A 23,546-nucleotide genomic window follows, 5' to 3' on the forward strand; every position below is an offset into this window, starting at 1 on the left:
CTGCTCTGATATGTCTGCATCCAGAAGGAATGCCTTGTTTCATCGGATTATCTGCTTCTAATTACATGGAAACTTTGACTTTTGCCTTACTTCTTCTTCTCTCGTTTCCGTACTAGGACACCGTCCACTGTGAATGTTTGCCACGGCCGGCGACCAGGCGTGAACGATAAAAACGTAGTGGTCTGGAACGTTCCGTAGGGATTGGAGGCTACATGTGAGGTAACGTGCCGCCATGTTCCACCTGTGTGTGACCCGCTGCCTCCACCGCTCACATGAGTTATGTTAATCAGTCAGCACGATGGTTGTAAACACTGAGATACCGCGTGACGTGTCCGGGAACTATGTTCGTGAAGCGTCAATCGCCAACCACCACATACAGACCGGTGCCGCTCTCTCCCCCTCTCTCTCTGGAGGAAATCCCAGCACAGTCTCAGCGCCTTAGTATTCACCTATCTCCATCTTGGACGTCTCGACCCATTATAGAAGACTGGAAGGAAGACGAGCAGCAACAAGATGGATGATGAAGAACCATAAGATGAAGGGTGGAGGAGCCGAAGCACGTTGTGCAGAGCCGATACCGCAGCCCTGTCGGGGGGGCCTCCGCAGCTACGACGTGTTTGTTTTCTCGATCAGACGCAGAGGATTCTGTTTTACGTTTGTCAGATTGTGTCTGTTTTGTCAGGGACGGTAATTGATTGCAGCTCCGAAGTCTCTATTCTCATTCTCACATATTTCCGCCTCATCAAACTCAAATTACCGTCTTCAGGAAAACAGATGGGCGGCGATGTACGGATGCACGGAGGAGCCGGGCAAGAGGAAGGCCAGATTACAGGGAACGTCTGGGGCTCGTGAAAATAAAACCTAAATCAGGGGGAACAGGCTGACGGCCCGAGGCCGAAACAACTCCTCCTGACCCAGATCCTGCAGTGTACGAGAGCAGAGAATACTCCGGGAATACACAGCACAACAAGGCTCCGTACACTGCTGGCAGTCTGTTACTATGTATCAGTGTAGACTATAATGTGATATAGACAGACTAACACTACAGCTCTCTCCTGTGCTGGGAGTCTGTTACAATGTATCAGTGTAGACTATACTGTCATATAGAGAGACTAACAGAACTACTCTCTTCTGTGCTGATAGTTTGTTACAATGTATCAGTGTAGACTATACTGTCATATAGAGAGACTAACAGAACCACTCTCTTCTGTGCTGATAGTTTGTTACAATGTATCAGTGTAGGCCATACACTTTAATAAAGAGTTCTGTATACTGATACATTGTAACAAAATAACAGGAGACTTGTGTTTCATCAATGTATCAGTGTAGACAATGCTCAGTGATGTTAACACATCGGCGACACAAAACTCTCTCCTGTCCGCATAGTTTGTTACAATGTATCAGCGCAGACAATGCTCTTTAGAGAGGCCAGTATACAGCGATACACTGTAACACAATATAAGGACAGGAGCTAACCTTGTGCTTCTGATGTAGCAGAGTGGACAATGCTCTGCGATCTAAAATACATCAGCTGCACAAATCTCTCTCCAGTTCTGATAGTTTGTTACAGTGTATTAGCGTAGACCAGGGGTAGGGAACCTTGGCTCTCCAGCTGTTGCAAAACTACAACTCCCATCATTCCTGGAGAGCCAAGGTTCCCTACCCCTGGCGCAGACAGTACGGTATAACCTACACTGATGCACTGTAACAAACTACCAGCACCAGAGAGAGACTTTGGGCTCCCTATGTGTTTTATGAGAGTTTGGTCTACACTGGTACATTGTAACAAACTATCAGCACCAGAGCTTGTCCTGCTCATCTCTCTGCTGTTCTGACACTTTGTTACAATGTATCGGGCAGTATGGCTCATTCACACCATGACATAAGGCTTAGATGACATTTATTAGATTGTTCCGCACTATTACTCACATCGAAAAACGCCTTGTCGCTGGCGTGCTTTGGCACTCCTATGGTAGGGCCGGCGGGCACCACCGTCTCCACGTCTGCCAGGTCTATGTGCCCTTTGCAGCTGGCGTCTTCCCCAGAGTCGTAGTATCGAAGCTGTAGGGAAGGACACAGAGTACAGTGACTGAAAGACATGGGATTCCTGTCTCCCACAATTCCCCAGGCTACCGAGAAATCATCCAGTAACAGGACAACCTGGGTTATATGAGACACCATGGAGATGACAGCGCCGCAATAAACCGCCGGAACTTTGAACTTTTATAACAAAAAAAAAAAAACTTTACACAAAAAAAGCGAGAGAATCATGTTTATGAGATTCCAGGGATTCATCTCTATCCAGAACGTGATCACTGGAGCCTCCTGCCGACACGTTTTACCACCATGATTGGTACATGCACCGGGGAAGCGGCTACCCCTGCTGGCACACACCGGCTGCACCAGCAACACCTTACCGGTTGTACCGCGGTGATGTACGCCACTGCCTATGTCAGAGATAATCGCTGGGGAATCCTCGGAATGTATATTTCTGACATGATGTGAATAGCCCCGTATGTTGTAGTCATCAATTGGTGATAATGTGGCTTAGGTGATGGGTGACACTGCGGCTGAGAGGTGACACTGCTTCACACCCCAATCACAGCTACTGTCATCCCCCTACCTGGTACTTGGTGACAATGTGGCTGAGAGGTGACACTGCTTTACCACCACCCCATCACAGCTACGGTCATCCCCTTACCTGGTGCTTGGTGACAATGTGGCTGAGAGGTGACACTGCTTTACCACCACCCCATCACAGCTACGGTCATCCCCTTACCTGGTGCTTGGTGACAATGTGGCTGAGAGGTGACACTGCGGCTGAGAAGTGACATTGCTTTACCATCACCCTCCCCCATCACAGCTACACTTATGCCCTTACCTGGTGCTTGGTGACGTCAAGTACGAACCACCGCGGCTTCCAGCCCTTGAGCAGCGCCCCTCGCTTATACAAGATTCCTTCAAATGACCTGCGGAGGGGCGAGATGCATCTTCAGATAATGCAACGAGTGTGCGTTCATTACCTTCAGGAAGCCGGAGCGGCACCATGCAGTATACACACCAGATCTAAGATACCAGCAGGATTTGCCAGACTACATTGCATCGTACCAGTAACAGTAGCATTTCAGCAGAAGATTGTTAAGAGCCGTGACTAAGGGCCACATGGGTGCAAAACCCGTCGGCCAATTTAAAGACTGTGCAATAAAGTTGAGCAACTTTATAAAAAAAAAAAAAAAACAACTCCCAGCATGCACTGACTTAATGATGATTACATTCAATCAATAATCTGCAACCTGTAGCTCCTCCAGCTTCTGCATAACTGTAACTCCCATGATGCCCGGACCGCCACAGACTGAGGGCATCCCCTATGTCAATGCTTCCCAACTCTCCAGCTGCTGTAAAATGACAACTCCCATCATGCCACAGGTTGGGGACGTTGCTATAGACCAGTGCTGTCTAATCTGCGGCTCCTCAGTATTCGGGCAGTGTTGTAGTATTGTAACAGCTGGAGAACCCGAAGCCACCAGGGGCATGCTGGGAATTGTAGTTTTATAATAGATGGAGCTACAGGTTGGGAATCATTGACTGACTGCACCTCTCATTAAGTCAATGCATGGGAATAGTAGTAGTTTTGCAACAGCTGGAGAGCCACAGCTTAAAGGGGTACTCCGGCGAAAATCTTTTTCTTTCAAATCAACTGGTTTTAGAAAGTTATATCAATTTGTAATTTACATCTATTTAAAAATCTCCAGTCTTCCAGTACTTATCAGTTGCTGTTTGTCCTGCAGGAAGGGGTGGATTCTCTCCAGTCTGACACAGTGCTCTCTGCTGCCACCTCTGTCCATGTCGGGGACTGTCCAGAGCAGGAGAGGTTTTCTATGGGGATTTGCTGCTGCTGTGGACAGTTCCTGACATGGACAGAGGTGGCAGCAGAGAGCGCTGTGTCAGACTGGAGAGGATACACCACTTCCTGCAGGACATACAGCAGATGATAAGTACTGGAAGACTGGAGAATTTTAAATAGAAGTAAATTACAAATCTATATAACTTTCTGACACCAGTTGATTTGAAAGCGAATAATTTTCACCGGAGTTCCCCTTTAAGTTGTGGCTCTCCAGATGTTTCAAAACTACTATTACTCCCATGCATTGACTTAATGAGAGGTGCAATGCAATCAGTCAATGATTCCCAACCTGTAGCTCTCCAGCTATTGTAAAACTACAATTTCCAGCATGCCCTGGCAGCTGGTACAATACTACAACACTGCCAGAGCACTTAGGAGCCGCAGATTAGACAGCACTGGTGTATAGCAACGTCCCCAACCTGTGGCAAAGATTTACACTGGAGTACCCCGCTAAAGACCTCCAGAATAAGAAAAACATGGCGGCTTTCTTCCATAAACAGCGCCACTCTTGTCCTCAGTTTATGTGCGATATTGCAGCTCAGTTCCATTGAACTGAATGGCGCTGAGCTGTATAACCAGAGATGAGGACAGTGGAGGCGCCGTTCCTAGAAGGAAGCGGCCATGTTTTTCTAATCCTGGATAAACCCTTTTAAGTCTCTGCAATACAGTGAGAAACCACAGGAAACCCTCAGCTGGGACAGGTGAAAGGTCAGGCGGATTTCAGCCATGATTGTGAATGAACGCACCTGTTCTCTTCATTCTTGGAGGTAAAGTGATTGTATAGCGTCGCCGATCTCCGGTCCACCCCATTGGAGGGTGAAGAGGTGATGTTCTGGTCGTCTCCTAAGCCGCTGTCCGGCAGATGCACCATGGAGGTCTTCTGGTAGGACTGGAGGTTGGCGGACATCAGGCTGGCCGGGTTCCTCTACACAACAGGACAGAGAACAGAGATTAGCGACCATGTCGGACACCATGTGAGGACAGGAGAAGGCCCCCTGCCCCGCTGTCACTACCGGGGGGTCCACCAAGGATTCAGGGAGAGTTAACAAAAAAAACCTAAAAATAAACGTAAAGGCCTCTAAATGTTTTCAGCCTTAATACGGCACAATGGAAGTGGCCTCAGGGTCTGTTCACATGTGCGCGGTGAGCTGCGGAAGTGTCGCGGATTGGCCCAAATTAGGGTAAATAAGGAAGTAAAAAATCTGCAACAAAGTATGCGTATCAATTTAAAAACATAAAACAAAAATTCTAAAAGAAAAAAAAAGTATAAAACACAAAAGAAAAAGTAAAAAAAAAATAAAAAATGCTGAAAATTTCCAAATTCTAAAAAGAAATATAAAACAATATAGTAAAAAATACAAAGGAAAAAGTAAACATAGTAAAAAATTAAAGGGAACCAATCGCGCCGAAATTGCCCCCATTGATAAGGAAACGTACTGGTACATCACCCAGCACGCTTCCCAAACATCCCCCTGTGCCCTCCTTTATTACCCCGCAGTCTTACATTTGTGAAGTCCCGCGCCGTTTGCTAATCAGCCCTAAGTAGTCATGGTGGGCTGAACTAGTCATGGTCCTGGGCGTAGTTATCCGGGTCCTGGGCGGCTTCCAGCGCCGTAATCACAGCCAGAGGGGCGTGATTCAAAGACCCGCCGTACTGCGCACGCACGCCGCCGCACCGCCGCCATGGAACGAAAGCCAGAGATGATGTCGGCGGAGCACAGGTCTTTGAATCACGCCCCTCTGGTTGTGATTACGGCGCTGGAAGCCGCCCAGGACCCGGATAACTACGCCCAGGACCACGACTAGTTCAGCCCACCATGACTACTTAGGGCTGATTAGCAAACGGCGCGGGACTTCACAAATGTAAGATTGCGGGGTAATAAAGGAGGGGACAGGGGGATGTTTGGGAAGCGTGCTGGGTGATGTACCAGCACGTTTCCTTATCAATGGGGGCAATTTCGGCGTGATTGGCTCCCTTAACATTATAGTAAAACATTTTCAAAAAAGGAAAAGCTGTTTAAAATCCTATAAGAAAAAAAGTGTAAAACGAAATTGTAAAATATTACACAAGAAAAGGGTACAACAAGTAGAGAAAAGTTCTGTAAAAAGTATAAAAACATTAAACACTAAAAGGAAAAAAAAAGTATAAAGAAACAGTAAAAAAATACAATAAAAAACAGTAAAAAAATACAATAAAGAACTTAAAAATTCTAGAAGAAAAAAGTATGAAACAAAAAAATAAGAAAACAACGTAAAAAATCTATTATAAAAAAACAGAAATAGTAGAATTTGGGTCGGCTGGCTGATCCTTACATTCTCCTTCTTGGCGTCCTCCTTGAGTTTGACCTTGGCCTTCTCCCACAGAAGCTGCCACCGCTCGGCGCTCTGGTTCAGCGCGCTCTCCAGCCGTTCGATCTCCTGCAGCGGGGACACAACGTTCCGCTATCAGATTGTTATATAACGGAGGTTGCGGATCTCTCGGACCCTCAGATGACACCGGCTGTGACTGGAGCCAACGTTAACATTCGGTTTTGACTTACGGCAGCGCGCGGCCGTGTCCTCTGGGCGACCTATTGTTCTGACATGGAGAAGGGTGCGGAGCGCAGACACATTCTTGGGATGAGGAGCGGAGGAGACGGACACATTAGGGTTTGTTTGCGGTTGTAAGAAACAAGATGGAAAAACACCGGGGGAGCACATGGAGCGGCGTGTAGTGCAGCGTCCCCGGGGGCCGGGGGTGGGAAAGGTGATACCTGAGAGGTGGCTGCCTGGGCTGCATCCAGCTGCTCAGTCAGTGACTACCGAGTGCCTGGCTGGCAGGAAGCCCTGGCAGTAACCTGATGCCATCCTCATCTGACTGCCAGCTCCGGGGGACACGGCCTGCTTAATGTATCTGCTGAGGGATCCCGGCGGTAAACACCTCACCTGGAGATTCACTTACACAGCGGAGGAGAAAGTATTCTCTATATTCCAAGCTCATAGGGATGTCTGCAAATACTGGATATCACTGCCAAGAGGAAGCCGTGTTACATGGGACTGCAGGTGACCGCTACTGTACTAAGGGGGTGTTACATGGGACTGCAGGTGACCGCTACTGTACTAAGGGGGTGTTACATGGGACTGCAGGTGACCGCCATTGTACTAAGGGGGTGTTAAATGGGACTGCAGATGACCGCTACTGTACTAAGGGGGTGTTACATGGGACTGCAGGTAACCGCTACTGTACTAAGGGGTGTTACATGGGACTGCAGGTGACCGCTACTGTACTAAGGGGGTGATACATAGGACTACAGATGACCGCCACTGTACTAAGGGGGTGATACATAGGACTGCAGGTGACCACCACTGTACTAAGGGGGTGTTACATGGGACTGCAAATGAGAACTACTGTACAAAGGGGGTATTACATGGGACTGCAGGTGACAGCTACTTTACTAAGGGGGGTGTTACACGGGACTGCAGGTGACTGCTACTGTACTAAGGGGGTGTTACATAGGACTGCAGATGACAGCTACTATTCCAAGGGGGTGTTACATGGGACTGCAGGTGACCGCTACTGTAGTAAGGGTGTGTTATGTGGGACTGGGTTGACAGTTTTAAGGTTGTGTTACATGGGACTGCAAATGAGAGCTACTGTACTAAGGGGGTGTTACATGGGACTGCAGATAAGAGCTACTGTACTAAGAGTGTGTTTCTGGGGTGTTACATTGGACTCATATCCCATCAGTGAGAACCCCAGGAGCTTACACTCATATCCCATCAGTGAGAACCCCAGGAGCTTACACTCATATCCCATCAGTGAGAACCCTGGGAGCTTACACTCATATCCCATCAGTGAGAACCCCAGGAGCTTACACTCATATCCCATCACTGAGAACCCCGGGAGCTTACACTCATATCCCATCAGTGAGAACCCCAGGAGCTTACACTCATATCCTATCAGTGAGAACCCTGGGAGCTTACACTCATATCCCATCAGTGAGAACCCCAGGAGCTTACACTCATATCCTATCAGTGAGAACCCCAGGAGCTTACACTCATATCCCATCAGTGAGAACCCCAGGAGCTTACACTCCCATCAGTGAGAACCCCAGGAGCTTACACTCATATCCTATCAGTGAGAACCCTGGGAGCTTACACTCCCATCAGTGAGAACCCCAGGAGCTTACACTCATATCCTATCAGTGAGAACCCTGGGAGCTTACACTCATATCCCATCAGTGAGAACCCCAGGAGCTTACACTCCCATCAGTGAGAACCCCAGGAGCTTACACTCCCATCAGTGAGAACCCCAGGAGCTTACACTCATCAGATGGGTGATGGCGTCCGGCTGCACTTTGGCCACGTTGTCGTAGCACGGCCACACCACCTTCCTCTTTCCTTGCTGCGAGGTCTCCTCTGCCGGCTCCTCGGACGGGGTCAGCCGGGTCGGGCTGGTGGTCCAGTCATAGGACGGCCCGGAGGCCAGCGTCTCCTCCGTGTAGTACTCCCACTTCCTCAGGGTGGAGATGTTGGCACTTGGTTTCAATGGCTGGAGGAGAGAAGACAGAGGGGGAGGGGGTTATAGAGATGGAGCTCAGGGGTCCGGGGGGCCCGGCCTCTCCCATTCCGCTTACCTCCACCTCACTAGGGGCGTAGAGATAGTTGAAGAAGACGGGGCTCCTCCTGTGCGTCCTCTCCATGTACTCCCAGATGCAGATCCCCCTCCTCGTGTGCTTGTCCCCTTTATCCTCAAACAACGTTCCTTCAGAAAACCAGAGACCTTACAGTCAGATCCCGCGGCCCTCAATGGGCGAGAAATCCCCCCCATGCACTGTGACCCCCGACTGACACACTGTAACAAAGTCAGTGTCCAGGCCAGACAATGCTCTGTGAGAACACAGACCGGAATCCACACCGATACATTGTAACAAATCAGGACAGGATCCCCCCCGATGCAGTGAATCAGTCCAGACAATGCTCTGCGAGCGATACAGACTGGTATCCACACCGATACATTGTAACAAATCAGGACAGGATTTCCGGTACAGTGCGTCAGTCCAGACAATGCTCTGTGAGAATACAGACTGGAATCCACACCGTGTATCAGTGCAGACAATGCTCTGTGAGAATACAGACTGGAATCCACACCGTGTATCAGTGCAGACAATGCTCTGTAAGTGATGCAGTACGGAATCCACACCGATACATTGTAACAAATCAGGACAGGATCCCCCCCCCCCCCCCCCCCGGTGCAGTATCAGCCCAAACAATGCTCTGTAAGCGATACAGACTGGAATCCACACCGATACATTGTAACAAATCAGGACAGGATTTTCCGGTACAGTGCGTCAGTCCAGACAATGCTCTGTGAGAATACAGACCGAAATCCACACCGTGTATCAGTGCAGACAATGCTCTGTAAGTGATACAGTACGGAATCCACTCCGATACATTGTACCAAATCAGGACAGGATCCCCCCCGGTGCAGTATGAGACCAGACAATGCTCTGTGAGTGATAAAGACTGGTATCCACACCGATACATTGTAACAAATCAGGACAGGATCCCCCGATGCAGTATCAGTCCAGACAATGCTCTGTAAGCGATACAGACAGGAATCCACACTGATACATTGTAACAAATCAGGACAGGATCCCCCCTCCGTCCAGACAATGCTCTGCGAGCGATACAGACTGGAATTTACACTGATACACATGTTTCAAAGAGATCCTGTTCCAGACTTGTTACAATGTATCCGTGTGGATTCCTGTCTGAATAGCTCACAGAGCATTGTCTGGACTGATGCACTGTACGGAGGAGGGGTCTGCCCTGATTTGTTACAATGTATTGGTTTGGATTCCGGTCTGTATCGCTCGCAGAGCATTGTCTGTACCGAGGGGTGATCCTGCCCTGATTTGTTACAATGTATCAATGTGGATTCCAACCTGTATCGCTCACAGAGCATTGTCTGGACTGATACACTGTACCAGGGATCCTGCTCTGATTTGTTACAATGTATCGGTGTGGATTCCAGTCTGTATCGCTCGCAGAGCATTGTCTGTACCGGGGGGGGATCCAGCACTGATTTGTTACAATGTATCAGTCCAGACAATGCTCTGTGGGCATTACAGACCAGAATCAGCACTGATATATTATAATCAGGACAGGATCTCCCCGCTACAACATATCAGCCCGGATCACAGTCTATCTGAAAGCAGCGATGTTCAAGTCTGATGTTTTGCAGCATTCGTCTTCCTTTACGGCAGAGGAGACAGAGTCATACTGCAGTGATCGATCAGTAGTGTAGTTGTCTCCATCCTCTATAAGTAAGTGCCCCCCTGAGTATGAGCTGCCTGTCCCCGGCCCCCGCAGTGAGTTATGGTGGGGACACATCCGGCACATTCCTCCCGTAGCTCCTCCGGTCATCCACCTTCCCTACACGAGGGGGACGCCACATACCGTGCTCCAGACGCTCGTAGTCAGAGTCCAGCAGGAAGGTCTTGAAGCGATTGGAGACGTGATGGAACGCCAGGAACTTCAGATAGTAGCGGTTGAACTCAAACTCGGTGGGATACTGATTGTGTATCTGCGAGATAAGAAACGGCAGCGTGTCAGGGGCGGGGTTATCAGGGGGGTCACATGACTGCTGCCGGGGGTCCCGACAGCTCTCTAAGAACTCCTATCATTACATCCTGAAAAGTTCTGAAACTTCTTGTAAATTTGACAAATATTAAAGGGGAACTTCAGCAAAAAAAAAAAATCTTTTAAAATTACCTGCTGTCAGTAAATTACTTCTATGTAAAAATCTCCAGTCTTCCAGTACTTATCAGCTGCTGTATGACCTGCAGGAAGTGGTGTATTCTTTCCAGTCTGACACAGTGCTCTCTGCTGCCACCACTGTCCATGTCAGGAACTGTCCAGAGCAGGAGAGGTTTTCTATGGGGATTTGCTGCTGCTCTGGACAGTTCCTGACATGGACAGAGGTGGCAGCAGAGAGCGCTGTGTCAGACAGCAAGAAAGATTGTTTGCAGTATTGCAGCTAGGCCGCATTCATTTCAATAGAGCTGAGCTGCAATACCACACGCTACCTATACATAGGGGTGGTGCTGTTTCAGGGAGAAAGCAGCCATCCAGGATGATGTCACTTCTCTGATAATCTGGCACGTTCTGGATTGTTGTCCAGTGTGTGCACAATGCCCAATGACCCGGGAGCGGCGGCGGAGCCATGACATCACCGGACCGTTCCACCTTTGTGTTCTCGCAGATGTTATTCTTAGAAGAAAATACAAGTAACACAATGGAGGATTTCTCCGGGTCTCGGCTTCAGCTGACACCTGGAAAATCTGGCATAAACAAGGAGCTGGCGGCCCGCTGTGTGTTTATACGGCGTGATGGACGCGTGCGCTGGGATAGGGGCACGTGCGGCCAGCCAGGGGGGGGCACACGTGACTCATAGTCCGCATAGTTACACACACAGGTTCTTCTCTGTCTCTCGTTCTGCACCTTTAGCAGCAGCTGCTTGGCACTGAGCTCTCTATGACCTTACAGCTAATATTGTTTATCCAGAGCCTCCTGATTCAGAACATGATCATGGGCTGCCGACCACCACTGTGTCCCATATAAGACTGCAGGCATGGACCGGCTGATAACAGGGGACAATAGCTGTGACCCTGCAGAAGGATGGATCCTGGAGAAGCGCTGTGACACCTACAGGACTGTCCGCCATACTATTATTATACTCCACTATCTATGATGGCAGATAACATGGCGACAGTCCTGTCCCGGATATTTATAACCTACAACATGCACCGAGCTTTACCACAATGCAATGGAATCTGCTGCATCGCATTCTGAGAGATGTAGCTGGTGCTGCTAGGAGAGATGTAGGGAGAATGGTGAGGGCAGCTTCGGCGGTAACTAGAGAGAAGTAACACTGCAGAAAGGGAACTACAAGTCCCAGCATGTCTGTTCTCACCTGATGGACACAGTCCAGGAACTGCAGGAAGATGGGCACGAAGCCGCTGCCCTGGCTGCTGAGGGAGAGGCTGCTGCGCTGGCTGAAGCGATGGCCGAACGACAGCCACTCCTTCTCGATCAGCATCCGGAAGCCGTCCAGCGTGCGGTAGAACGGGTCTCCCAGGAGTTGCACCAGAGAGATGATCTGCGAGATCAAACCAGGAACAAGTGGTCAGAGTCTGCTCCTATCCGCTCCTGGGAAAGCCGAGTCCCAGACCCATCACCAGTATACAGTCAGTGTCCTGTCATCCAAAGCTGAATGGCGGCCATATTGGATTATACTCAGAACAGGGAGAAATGCTATTTCTTACTGGAAACCATTATCTGCTACTCAGCTTTCCTAGAGTCCTGAGAGGCCTGGCCGCACAATGATAGAGCACCCCAAGGAGACTTTACTCAGGTTATCAGGCCAGCTGGAGTTATTAAGCAGACACCCAGCTTTCCCAGGAACAGATACTAACTTTTCTTTCTGCTGCTTTAGTGATATCTAATCCCGAGAAAGCAGAAAGATGAAAACCAATCAGGGCGGTCACCCAGCTTTCCCAGACTCCTGAATGGTAACTCTGTTCCCATAGTGGGGAGGGCGCTTACCTGGGTGGTGATATCCCACCCCTCCTCCAGGCTGACCATCACAGAGGAGCCGCCCTCCAGGAGCTCGGAGATGATGACCGACAGCTGGATGATCCTGTGTATCTGAGGAGAGAACGAGAGTCTGATGGAGATCAATGGCTAAAGAGACAGCATGGAGGAAGAGCGAGGGGGGCGGCTGAGCGGCAGAGGATTAAAGGGGGATTCCTACAACAGCTATATAACGGTATTAAAGAAAGGGATGACAAGGCCTCTACTGCCACCGCTGGCTGTATCAGGAACTGCAGGCTGCTCACTATTTACTGGAATACCCCTTTAAAGTGATACTGTCCATATCCGGAGTTCTCAGCTTCTTAAGCTTATTAGACTTATCTTACCGTATAAAGGATTTCTTGGTGGTCTCTGCCCTCAAAAATGCATGTTATTGTTGGTGGACAGTGTCATATGGGCGGGGCTTCACAACCATTGTGCCCCCATATCTCCGCCTACATTTGCACAGTAGGCCTTGCCCCTGACGTCATTGGCACCTAAGCTCCGCCTCTCAGCAGCGTCATCAGAATCAGCAGGCCTAGAAACCTATGGCACAGAGGTAGGCGGGCATATGGGGCACGACAGCTGTGAAGCCCCGCCTACATGACCCTGTCCACCAACAATAACATGCATTTTTGAGGATAGTGACCACCAAGAAATCCTTTATACGGTAAGATATGAAATGTCCAGAATATAATAAGCTTAAGAATGTGCTGAGAACTCCGGATATGGAAAGGGGGGTGAACACAGTATATAGGGGTTCACCTACCAGCAAGTGTCCAGAGGGGAGTGTAGGAGTATACAGCATGGTGGACGGCTGATACACAGTATATAGGGGTTCACCTACCAGCAAGTGTCCAGAGGGGAGTGTAGGAGTATACAGCATGGTGGACGGCTGATACACAGTATATAGGGGTTCACCTACCAGCAAGTGTCCAGAGGGGAGTGTAGGAGTATACAGCATGGTGGACGGCTGATACACAGTATATAGGGGTTCACCTACCAGCAAGTGTCCAGAGGGGAGTGTAGGGGTATACAGCATGGTGGACGGCTGATACACAGTATATAGGGGTTCACCTACCAGCAAGTGTCCAAAGAGGAGTGTAGGAGTATACAGCATGGTGGACGGCTGATACACAGTATATAGGGGGTGCACCTACCAGCAAGTGTCCAAAGAGGAGTGTAGGAGTATACAGCATGGTGGACGGCTGATACACAGTATATAGGGGTGCAACTCTCAGCAAGTGTCCAAAGAGGAGTGTAGGAGTATACAGCATGGTGGACGCCTGATACACAGTATATAGGGGGTGCACCTACCAGCAATTGTCCAAAGAGGAGTGTAGGAGTATACAGCATGGTGGACGGCTGATACACAGTATATAGGGGGTGCACCTACCAGCAAGTGTCCAGAGGGGAGTGTAGGAGTATACAGCATGGTGGACGGCTGATACACAGTATATAGGGGTGCAACTCCCAGCAAGTGTCCAGAGGGGAGTGTAGGAGTATACAGCATGGTGGACGGCTGATACACAGTATATAGGGGTGCACCTCCCAGCAAGTGTCCAGAGGGGAGTGTAGGAATATACAGCATGGTGGATACACAGTATATAGGGGTGCATCTCCCAGTAAGTGTCCAGAGGGGAGTGTAGGAGTATACAGCATGGTGGATACACAGTATATAGGGGTGCATCTCCCAGCAAGTGTCCAGAGGGGAGTGTAGGAGTATACAGCATGGCGGACGGCTGATACACAGTATATAAGTGTTCACCTCCCAGCAAGTGTCCAGAGAGAAGTGTAGGAGTATACAGCATGGTGGATACACAGTATATAGGGGTGTATCTCCCGGCAAGTGTCCAGAGAGAAGTGTAGGAGTATACAGCATGGTGGATACCCAGTATATGAGCAGATGTGATATAGTCACCGCACTCACCTGCAGGAACCACTCAGAGTCTCCCAGTGACTTGAAGAAGGTGGCGTCGGAGTCGCCTGGCACGCTGCTGGGCACACAGGCTCGCATCAGCTTCTTAAAGCTCGCCTTCACCTGACGGTTGTCGCCAAACTCCACCGGCACAAACTCACAGTTCAGGGCAAAGTCGAACTTAAAGCCCTGGAGAATGAAGAGGCACAAAAAAATATTGTGTTTACAACCCCAGTAAGGTGTCAGGGTGGGAGATGCCTCACATAACTGCAGTATAACTAATAGGGACACACAGGAAAAGCACAAGGGTCGCTGGCCTTGGTGAGGAGCCAGGAGCCGCACTGTGACCGGACGCCGGTTGCCTGGAGATTATAGTCGTTTGTTATAATAAAGACGGAGCAACAACCCCAAATTACTGCCCCAGGGTCACAACACAACCCCTGTCCTGATGGTGCGTTACCATGAATCAGTCTGGAAGGGAGGTCTGATGGCGGCTTATCCCCCTACGATCAGCAGGCAGTGTATGAGAGATCAGCAGGTAACCTGGATGCTCGGCTGCGATCAGTATGCAGTGTACGAGAGATCAGCAGGTGACCTGGATGCTCAGCTGCGATCAGTATGCAGTGTACAAGAGATCAGCAGGTGACCTGGATGCTCGGCTGCGATCAGCAGGTAGTGTATGAGAGATCAGCAGGTGACCTGGATGCTCGGCTGCGATCAGTATGTAGTGTATGAGAGATCAGCAGGTGACCTGGATGCTCGGCAGCGATCAGCATGCAGTGTATGAGAGATCAGCAGGTGACCTGGATGCTCGGCTGCGATCAGTATGTAGTGTACAAGAGATCAGCAGGTGACCTGGATGCTCGGCTGCGATCAGCAGGCAGTGTACAAGAGATCAGCAGGTGACCTGGATGCTCGGCTGCGATCAGTATGTAGTGTACGAGAGATCAGCAGGTGACCTGGATGCTCGGCTGCGATCAGCAGGCAGTGTACAAGAGATCAGCAGGTGACCTGGATGCTCGGCTGCGATCAGTATGTAGTGTACGAGAGATCAGCAGGTGACCTGGATGCTCGGCTGCGATCAGCAGGCAGGGTATGAGAGATCAGCAGGTGACCTGGATGCTCGGCTGCGATCAGTATGTAGTGTACGAGAGATCAGCAGGTGACCTGGATGCTCGGCTGCGATCAGCAGGTAGTGTACGAGGGATCAGCAGGTGACCTGGATGCTCGGCTGCGATCAGCAGGTAGTGTACGAGAGATCAGCAGGTGACCTGGATGCTCAGCTGCGATCAGTATGTAGTGTACGAGGGATCAGCAGGTGACCTGGATGCTCGGCTGCGATCAGTATGCAGTGTACGGGAGATCAGCTGGTGACCTGGATGCTCGGCTGCGATCAGTATGCAGTGTACGAGAGATCAGCAGGTGACCTGGATGCTCGGCTGCGATCAGCATGCAGTGTATGAGAGATCAGCAGGTGACCTGGATGCTCGGCTGCGATCAGCAGGCAGTGTATGAGAGATCAGCTGGTGACCTGGATGCTCGGCTGCGATCAGTATGTAGTGTACAAGAGATCAGCAGGTAACCTGGATGCTCGGCTGCGATCAGTATGTAGTGTACAAGAGATCAGCAGGTGACCTGGATGCTCGGCTGCGATCAGTATGTAGTGTACGAGAGATCAGCAGGTGACCTGGATGCTCGGCTGCGATCAGCAGGCAGTGTATGAGAGATCAGCAGGTGACCTGGATGCTCGGCTGCGATCAGTATGTAGTGTACGAGAGATCAGCAGGTGACCTGGATGCTCGGCTGCGATCAGCAGGCAGTGTATGAGAGATCAGCAGGTGACCTGGATGCTCAGCTGCGATCAGCAGGTAGTGTACGAGGGATCAGCAGGTGACCTGGATGCTCGGCTGCGATCAGCAGGTAGTGTACGAGAGATCAGCAGGTGACCTGGATGCTCAGCTGCGATCAGTATGTAGTGTACGAGGGATCAGCAGGTGACCTGGATGCTCGGCTGCGATCAGTATGTAGTGTACGAGAGATCAGCAGGTGACATGGATGCTCGGCTGAGATCAGCAGGCAGTGTACGAGAGATCAGCTGGTGACCTGGATGCTCGGCTGCGATCAGTATGTAGTGTACAAGAGATCAGCAGGTGACATGGATGCTCGGCTGCGATCAGTATGCAGTGTACGGGAGATCAGCAGGTGACCTGGATGCTCGGCTGCGATCAGTATGTAGTGTACGGGAGATCAGCAGGTGACCTGGATGCTCGGCTGCGATCAGTATGTAGTGTACGAGGGATCAGCAGGTGACCTGGATGCTCGGCTGCGATCAGCAGGTAGTGTACGAGAGATCAGCTGGTGACCTGGATGCTCGGCTGCGATCAGTATGTAGTGTACGGGAGATCAGCTGGTGACCTGGATACTCGGCTGCGATCAGTATGTAGTGTACGAGAGATCAGCTGGTGACCTGGATGCTCGGCTGCGATCAGCAGGCAGTGTATGAGAGATCAGCAGGTGACCTGGATGCTCGGCTGCGATCAGTATGTAGTGTACGAGAGATCAGCAGGTGACCTGGATGCTCGGCTGCGATCAGCAGGCAGTGTATGAGAGATCAGCAGGTGACCTGGATGCTCAGCTGCGATCAGCAGGTAGTGTACGAGGGATCAGCAGGTGACCTGGATGCTCGGCTGCGATCAGCAGGTAGTGTACGAGAGATCAGCAGGTGACCTGGATGCTCAGCTGCGATCAGTATGTAGTGTACGAGGGATCAGCAGGTGACCTGGATGCTCGGCTGCGATCAGCAGGCAGTGTACGAGAGATCAGCTGGTGACCTGGATGCTCGGCTGCGATCAGTATGTAGTGTACAAGAGATCAGCAGGTGACATGGATGCTCGGCTGCGATCAGTATGCAGTGTACGGGAGATCAGCAGGTGACCTGGATGCTCGGCTGCGATCAGTATGTAGTGTACGGGAGATCAGCAGGTGACCTGGATGCTCGGCTGCGATCAGTATGTAGTGTACGAGGGATCAGCAGGTGACCTGGATGCTCGGCTGCGATCAGCAGGCAGTGTACGGGAGATCAGCAGGTGACCTGGATGCTCGGCTGCGATCAGTATGCAGTGTACGGGAGATCAGCAGGTGACCTGGATGCTCGGCTGCGATCAGTATGTAGTGTATGAGAGATCAGCAGGTGACCTGTATGCTCGGCTGCGATCAGTATGTAGTGTACGAGAGATCAGCAGGTGACCTGGATGCTCGGCTGCGATCAGTATGTAGTGTACGGGACATCAGCAGGTGACCTGGATGCTCGGCTGCGATCAGCAGGCAGTGTATGAGAGATCAGCAGGTAACCTGGATGCTCGGCTGCGATCAGTATGTAGTGTACAAGAGATCAGCAGGTAACCTGGATGCTCGGCTGCGATCAGTATGTAGTGTACAAGAGATCAGCAGGTGACCTGGATGCTCGGCTGCGATCAGTATGTAGTGTACGAGAGATCAGCAGGTGACCTGGATGCTCGGCTGCGATCAGCAGGCAGTGTACGGGAGATCAGCAGGTGACCTGGATGCTCGGCTGCGATCAGTATGCAGTGTACGGGAGATCAGCAGGTGACCCGGATGCTCAGCTGCGATCAGCAGGCAGTGTATGAGATCAGCAGGTAACCTGGATGCTCGGCTGCGATCAGTATGTAGTGTACAAGAGATCAGCAGGTGACATGGATGCTCGGCTGCGATCAGTATGCAGTGTACGGGAGATCAGCAGGTGACCTGGATGCTCAGCTGCGATCAGCAGGCAGTGTATGAGAGATCAGCAGGTAACCTGGATGCTCGGCTGCGATCAGTATGTAGTGTACAAGAGATCAGCAGGTAACCTGGATGCTCGGCTGCGATCAGTATGCAGTGTACGGGAGATCAGCAGGTGACATGGATGCTCGGCTGCGATCAGTATGTAGTGTATGAGAGATCAGCAGGTGACCTGGATGCTCGGCTGCGATCAGTATGCAGTGTACGGGAGATCAGCAGGTGACATGGATGCTCGGCTGCGATCAGTATGTAGTGTACAAGAGATCAGCAGGTGACCTGGATGCTCGGCTGCGATCAGTATGTAGTGTACGAGAGATCAGCAGGTGACCTGGATGCTCGGCTGCGATCAGTATGTAGTGTACAAGAGATCAGCAGGTGACCTGGATACTCGGCTGCGATCAGCAGGCAGTGTACGAGAGATCAGCAGGTGACATGGACGCTCGGCTGCGATCAGCAGGCAGTGTATGAGAGATCAGCAGGTAACCTGGATGCTCGGCTGTGATCAGTATGCAGTGTATGAGAGATCAGCAGGTGACATGGATGCTCGGCTGCGATCAGTATGCAGTGTACGGGAGATCAGCAGGTGACCTGGATGCTCAGCTGCGATCAGCAGGCAGTGTATGAGAGATCAGCAGGTGACCTGGATGCTCGGCTGCGATCAGTATGTAGTGTACAAGAGATCAGCAGGTAACCTGGATGCTCGGCTGCGATCAGCAGGCAGTGTATGAGAGATCAGCAGGTAACCTGGATGCTCGGCTGCGATCAGTATGTAGTGTACGGGAGATCAGCAGGTGACCTGGATGCTCGGCTGAGATCAGCAGGCAGTGTATGAGAGATCAGCAGGTGACCTGGATGCTCGGCTGAGATCAGCAGGCAGTGTACGAGAGATCAGCTGGTGACCTGGATACTCGGCTGCGATCAGTATGTAGTGTACGAGAGATCAGCTGGTGACCTGGATACTCGGCTGCGATCAGTATGTAGTGTACGAGGGATCAGCAGGAGACATGGATGCTCGGCTGCGATCAGTATGCAGTGTACGGGAGATCAGCAGGTGACATGGATGCTCGGCTGAGATCAGCAGGTAACCTGGATGCTCGGCTGCGATCAGCATGCATGTGTACCAGCTGTTGGTGGTCGGCGTTACGCGAGGAGATTCCCTTCTAGGAACAGGAGTTCGGACACCTCGGACATCGGGAATTTTATTACTGTGACCTCAGGAATGTCGGCCGCTGATGTTCTTGGATCGAGACCAAAAAATTGAAAGCGATAGGAAGAAGAATGTCACCCGAGGAGCAACGTCCTGCAGGCACGGCCGGGTTACGGGAAGGGGTCGTGGGATCATCACGTTGTGTATGTAAGTGGAGGCCAATGGTAAGCGGGAGCTGATAGCCGCCGCTATGTGGGGAACGCAATGATAAGGTCTAGTGCTCAGCAGGACAAACAGGACACTAGAGCTCAGCTACACCGGAGACGGCTCTGCTACATGTCTCTAGTGAACCCTGAGCATCACCCAGACACTGCTACAGAGCGATCAGTGACTCCTTACCCTTAGCTGAGACTTCTCCCCAAAGATATAGAGGGCGGCCGGGCGCTTCAGCAGCTGGTTCTGCAGGGTGGTGTGGTCCGTGTAGGAGGGGTTGTGGTCCTTACCCGCAAGCCGAGCGCCAACATCCACCAGCGGCGTTTGGGTGGTGATAAGGCGATTGCTGGAGCGCAGACTGGCCCAGACACCTGCACATAAAACGAAAGGTTACTCAAAGAAAAAGGCACATAGTGTGTGTGAGAACTGGGGCTGACTAGGCAGCCAGGGAGGAGAAACAGAAGCTAAGCAATGCCAGGCGGCTGCTGCACAGCCGTGCTAGTAAGAGAGCCGAAGCAGAGTAATGCCAGGCGGCTGCTGCACAGCCGTGCTAGTAAGAGAGGCGAAGCAGAGTAATGCCAGGCAGCTGCTGTACAGCAATGCAAGCACAGTAATGCCAGGATGCTGCTGTACAGCAATGCAAGCACAGTAATGCCAGGATGCTGCTGTACAGCAATGCAAGCAAAGTAATACCAAGCTGCTGCTGTACAGCAAGGCAAGCAAAGTAATACCAAGCTGCTGCTGTACAGCAAGGCAAGCAAAGTAATACCAAGCTGCTGCTGTACAGCAAGGCAAGCAAAGTAATACCAAGCTGCTGCTGTACAGCAAGGCAAGCAAAGTAATGTCAGCCTGTTGCTGTATAGCAATGCAAGCAAAGTAATGCCAGGCTGTTGCTGCACAGCCATATTAGTAAGAAAGCTATAGTAAAGTAATGTCAGGCAGCTACAGAATTAGATGTAAGGGAATGATGAGGCCAGGACTCTGCTAGATAGGTAATGAAAGGAAAGCTCCTGTAGGGACTGTCACCCAGCTTTCCTGGAGGTATATAGTTATATAACCATACCCTGGGAGGTGAGGGAAGGATCACAGACTATGTGATATCACATTGACCTGCAGGACGTTAGGCTCTATTCACATTAGTCTAATGCTTTCCTTGTAAGCCACATACATTATTCCATCAGGATTTGGTGAGAGTGGAGGGGCCGCTGCCTGTAGGATGATGAGGAGGATGGTGGAGGGTGATTGGTGGGCAGGCGCTCTATACCTGGGGGAAGTTGACAGGAAGAGCCCCTATTGATGATGATGATGGGAGGTGATTGGGGTGCAGGGGCTCTATCTGCGGGTAGGTGACAGGAGGAGCCTCTACTGATGATGATGATTATGATGATGGGGGGTGATTGGTGTGTAGGGGATCGGGGCAGGGGCCCCTATTGATGACGATGATGATGATGATGATGGAAGGTGGCGGCTCAGGGAGAGGGCAGGGTAGGTACCTGTATTCTGTATCTTTTCCTTAGCTGTGAGATGTGTCTGTGAGAAGAGTTTATCCCTGTACCCCAGAACTGGTCAGCGGAGGAGGAAGAAAGCGAGAAGGTTACAGCACAACAGGACAGAGACAACAGCGAGAGAAGGAGCCGCACAGAACAGACAGAGAACCCCAACATGGCGGCTCTGAGGACGTCACAGATATCAACAGAACATATATCATCACTGATAACACTCCATACATAATAGGTGGTGTCCGGATAGTGGTGACCTCAGCATCAGGCAGCTCCAGGATCAGACACTGTCCATGATGATGATGATGGAGGAGGGCGAGAGGAGGGCGTCCTCAGGTTTGGTGGGGTGCAGATTACGGTTTTATGTAGTTCTGGATTCTTAAAAGGGTAATTTACCAAAAATGTTTTCTTTCAAATCATCTGCTCCCAGAAAGTGCCAGAGATTTGTAATTTACTTCTATTAAAAAAAATCTCCAGTCTTCCAGTACTTATCACTTACTGTATATCCTGCAGGAAGTGGTGTTTTCTCTCCAGTCTGACACAGTGCTCTCTGCTGCCACCTCTGTCCATGTCAGGAACTGTCCAGAGCAGGAGAGGTTTTCTATGGGGATTTGCTGCTTCTCTGGACAGTTCCTGACATGGACAGAGGTGGCAGCAGAGAGCACTGTGTCAGACTGGAGAGAATACACCACTTCCTGCAGAACATACAGAAGCTGAGAAGTATTGGAATAATTTTTTTTTAACAAGTAAATTACAAATCTATATAACTTTCTGCGAGCAGTTGATTTAAAAGAAAAAAAAAATCACTGGTGAATTTAAAACCAGAGAGAGACACTCAAAGCTTCCTGGGACCTTCCTGGCTAGAGCATTACAATGCTGGGAGTTGTAGTGTCACCACAGAGTGCTACATATATATCAGCTCCTGTTAAAGCTTCCCTTCCGAGAGGCCAATCGGCTGTCACCCAGCTCTGACTTACTAACCTCCTCGGGTAAAGCTATTGGACGGACTGCCATCCAAGTGTCCTGGCACAACATGCTTAACCCCTCCGCTCATTCTCTTTCTGGCGCTGTCTGATGTCGGTCAAACAAAACGGACAATGAGGACAACAGCGGGGGGGAAAAACGGGAAAACAAACAAAAACAGGTTAAATGCAACACAGAACATGGATGTGGATGTTACATTGTGGACCCCGGCCCCCCGCCCCCAGTTGGTTTCCCCCTCGAGGATCATCAGATGAGGCGTTAATGGATTAGGGCGCTGGATGTTAGGGGAAGCCGAGCATGCATGATTTCCTTAAGATTCCCAGCGAGGACGGAGAATCGTGTAACACATAAGCTGATTAAGTCTTAAGTTGGCGACTTTTCCAGTCACATGAGTCTCCGTCTGCCGCGTGGCATTACCTTCTACTGAACCCGACCCGATCACATGATCAATACCAAATCACAGACACCTATATCCCCCCCCCCCCCATCCTGACTCCAGATCCTGATACTCAGGGATGGGAGGAGACTGTGGCCTCACCTGGTGACAGGGCCAGCGTGGGCCGTACGGCGTGGCTGCTGTTGCCGTTCACCTTGTAGTGGACAGAGATGGCGTTCAGCAGGGCCTGGAGGTATTTTTCCTGCTCGATGCTGCTGGAGGACTCTAGAGATGAGGCCGGAGCTGGGGGGCGACAGACGTGGGATGAGTGGCGGTAATACACAGTACAGACATCGTTCTTCCCCAGCTCTATATCAGACTCTCCGTAATATCAGGATTAGTGAGGAGCCGAGTTGCCAGGATTGGCAAAATTCTCCGAGCCAGAATCAAACCCGAACAGTTGGGCAACTCCGCTCAACACTAACCAAGATCGGCCACTCACCGGCCGTGTGCGCGTTCTGAGATTTAAAGAGCCCGACGACGGTCTTCCCGTGGAAGCCTCCGGAGCGGAGTAAAATGGCGTTCGTCTTGGGGTTTTTCCAGGAGACCACCGGAAGTCGGTTGTGGCGGTAACACCGAGCAACCTTCTGCAGGCTGCTGTCCTGGACCGACTGCGGGACCACCAGGAGACCGGGGTAACTGGAAGAAAGTGTAAGGGGAGGTCATGTCATCTCCAACATCATGCCGAGCTCTGGGCCAAGATAAAGGGGGTCACCCACCTCCGGCACAGGGAGTACATCCTGTTCATGGCCGTCACCCGGAAGTGCTCGGATTTCAGCCGGGTGGAGCTGTTATTGATGGTGCCCAGGGCCAGACGCTGGTAGTCCCGGAAACAGGCCCGCTCCACCAGCTGCTCCATCGTAGACTTCTCCGTGGATTTCAGCGTGGCGCTCGGCAGCTCATTGTCATCGGAAACTGTGGACGAAGCGATATATGGCAGACGGTATCAGAGCAGTCACGTGACCTCAGGTCATGGGGGAGCGGACATGACAAGGCTTCAACCAGAGATCCTGAAACTTAGGATGATT

General features: G+C 50.8%; 1 protein-coding gene across 4 annotated transcripts in view; it reads right to left on the reverse strand.

Moving 5' to 3' along the window:
* Positions 1–23,546, reverse strand: part of SBF2 (SET binding factor 2) — a 155,439-nt gene that overhangs the window by 2,814 nt on the left and 129,079 nt on the right. Inside the window, exons 26-41 of one of the 4 annotated variants that reach the window (XM_069965034.1) lie at positions 23,238–23,433; positions 22,961–23,157; positions 22,621–22,761; positions 22,080–22,169; positions 21,093–21,161; positions 19,786–19,970; positions 14,451–14,627; positions 12,494–12,595; positions 11,862–12,047; positions 10,346–10,472; positions 8,521–8,648; positions 8,208–8,435; positions 6,218–6,322; positions 4,651–4,829; positions 2,882–2,969; positions 1,930–2,061 (exon numbers count right to left, since the gene is read on the reverse strand). In XM_069965034.1, coding sequence (XP_069821135.1) covers positions 1,930–2,061; positions 2,882–2,969; positions 4,651–4,829; positions 6,218–6,322; positions 8,208–8,435; positions 8,521–8,648; positions 10,346–10,472; positions 11,862–12,047; positions 12,494–12,595; positions 14,451–14,627; positions 19,786–19,970; positions 21,093–21,161; positions 22,080–22,169; positions 22,621–22,761; positions 22,961–23,157; positions 23,238–23,433 — 2,330 coding nt within the window. The remainder of the gene's footprint in view (positions 1–1,929; positions 2,062–2,881; positions 2,970–4,650; positions 4,830–6,217; positions 6,323–8,207; positions 8,436–8,520; positions 8,649–10,345; positions 10,473–11,861; positions 12,048–12,493; positions 12,596–14,450; positions 14,628–19,785; positions 19,971–21,092; positions 21,162–22,079; positions 22,170–22,620; positions 22,762–22,960; positions 23,158–23,237; positions 23,434–23,546) is intronic. The other 3 variants (XM_069965032.1, XM_069965031.1, XM_069965033.1) reach the window with 3 other exon arrangements.

Source organism: Dendropsophus ebraccatus, chromosome 4 (assembly GCF_027789765.1).
Source record: "Dendropsophus ebraccatus isolate aDenEbr1 chromosome 4, aDenEbr1.pat, whole genome shotgun sequence".
Lineage (NCBI taxonomy): Eukaryota > Metazoa > Chordata > Amphibia > Anura > Hylidae > Dendropsophus > Dendropsophus ebraccatus.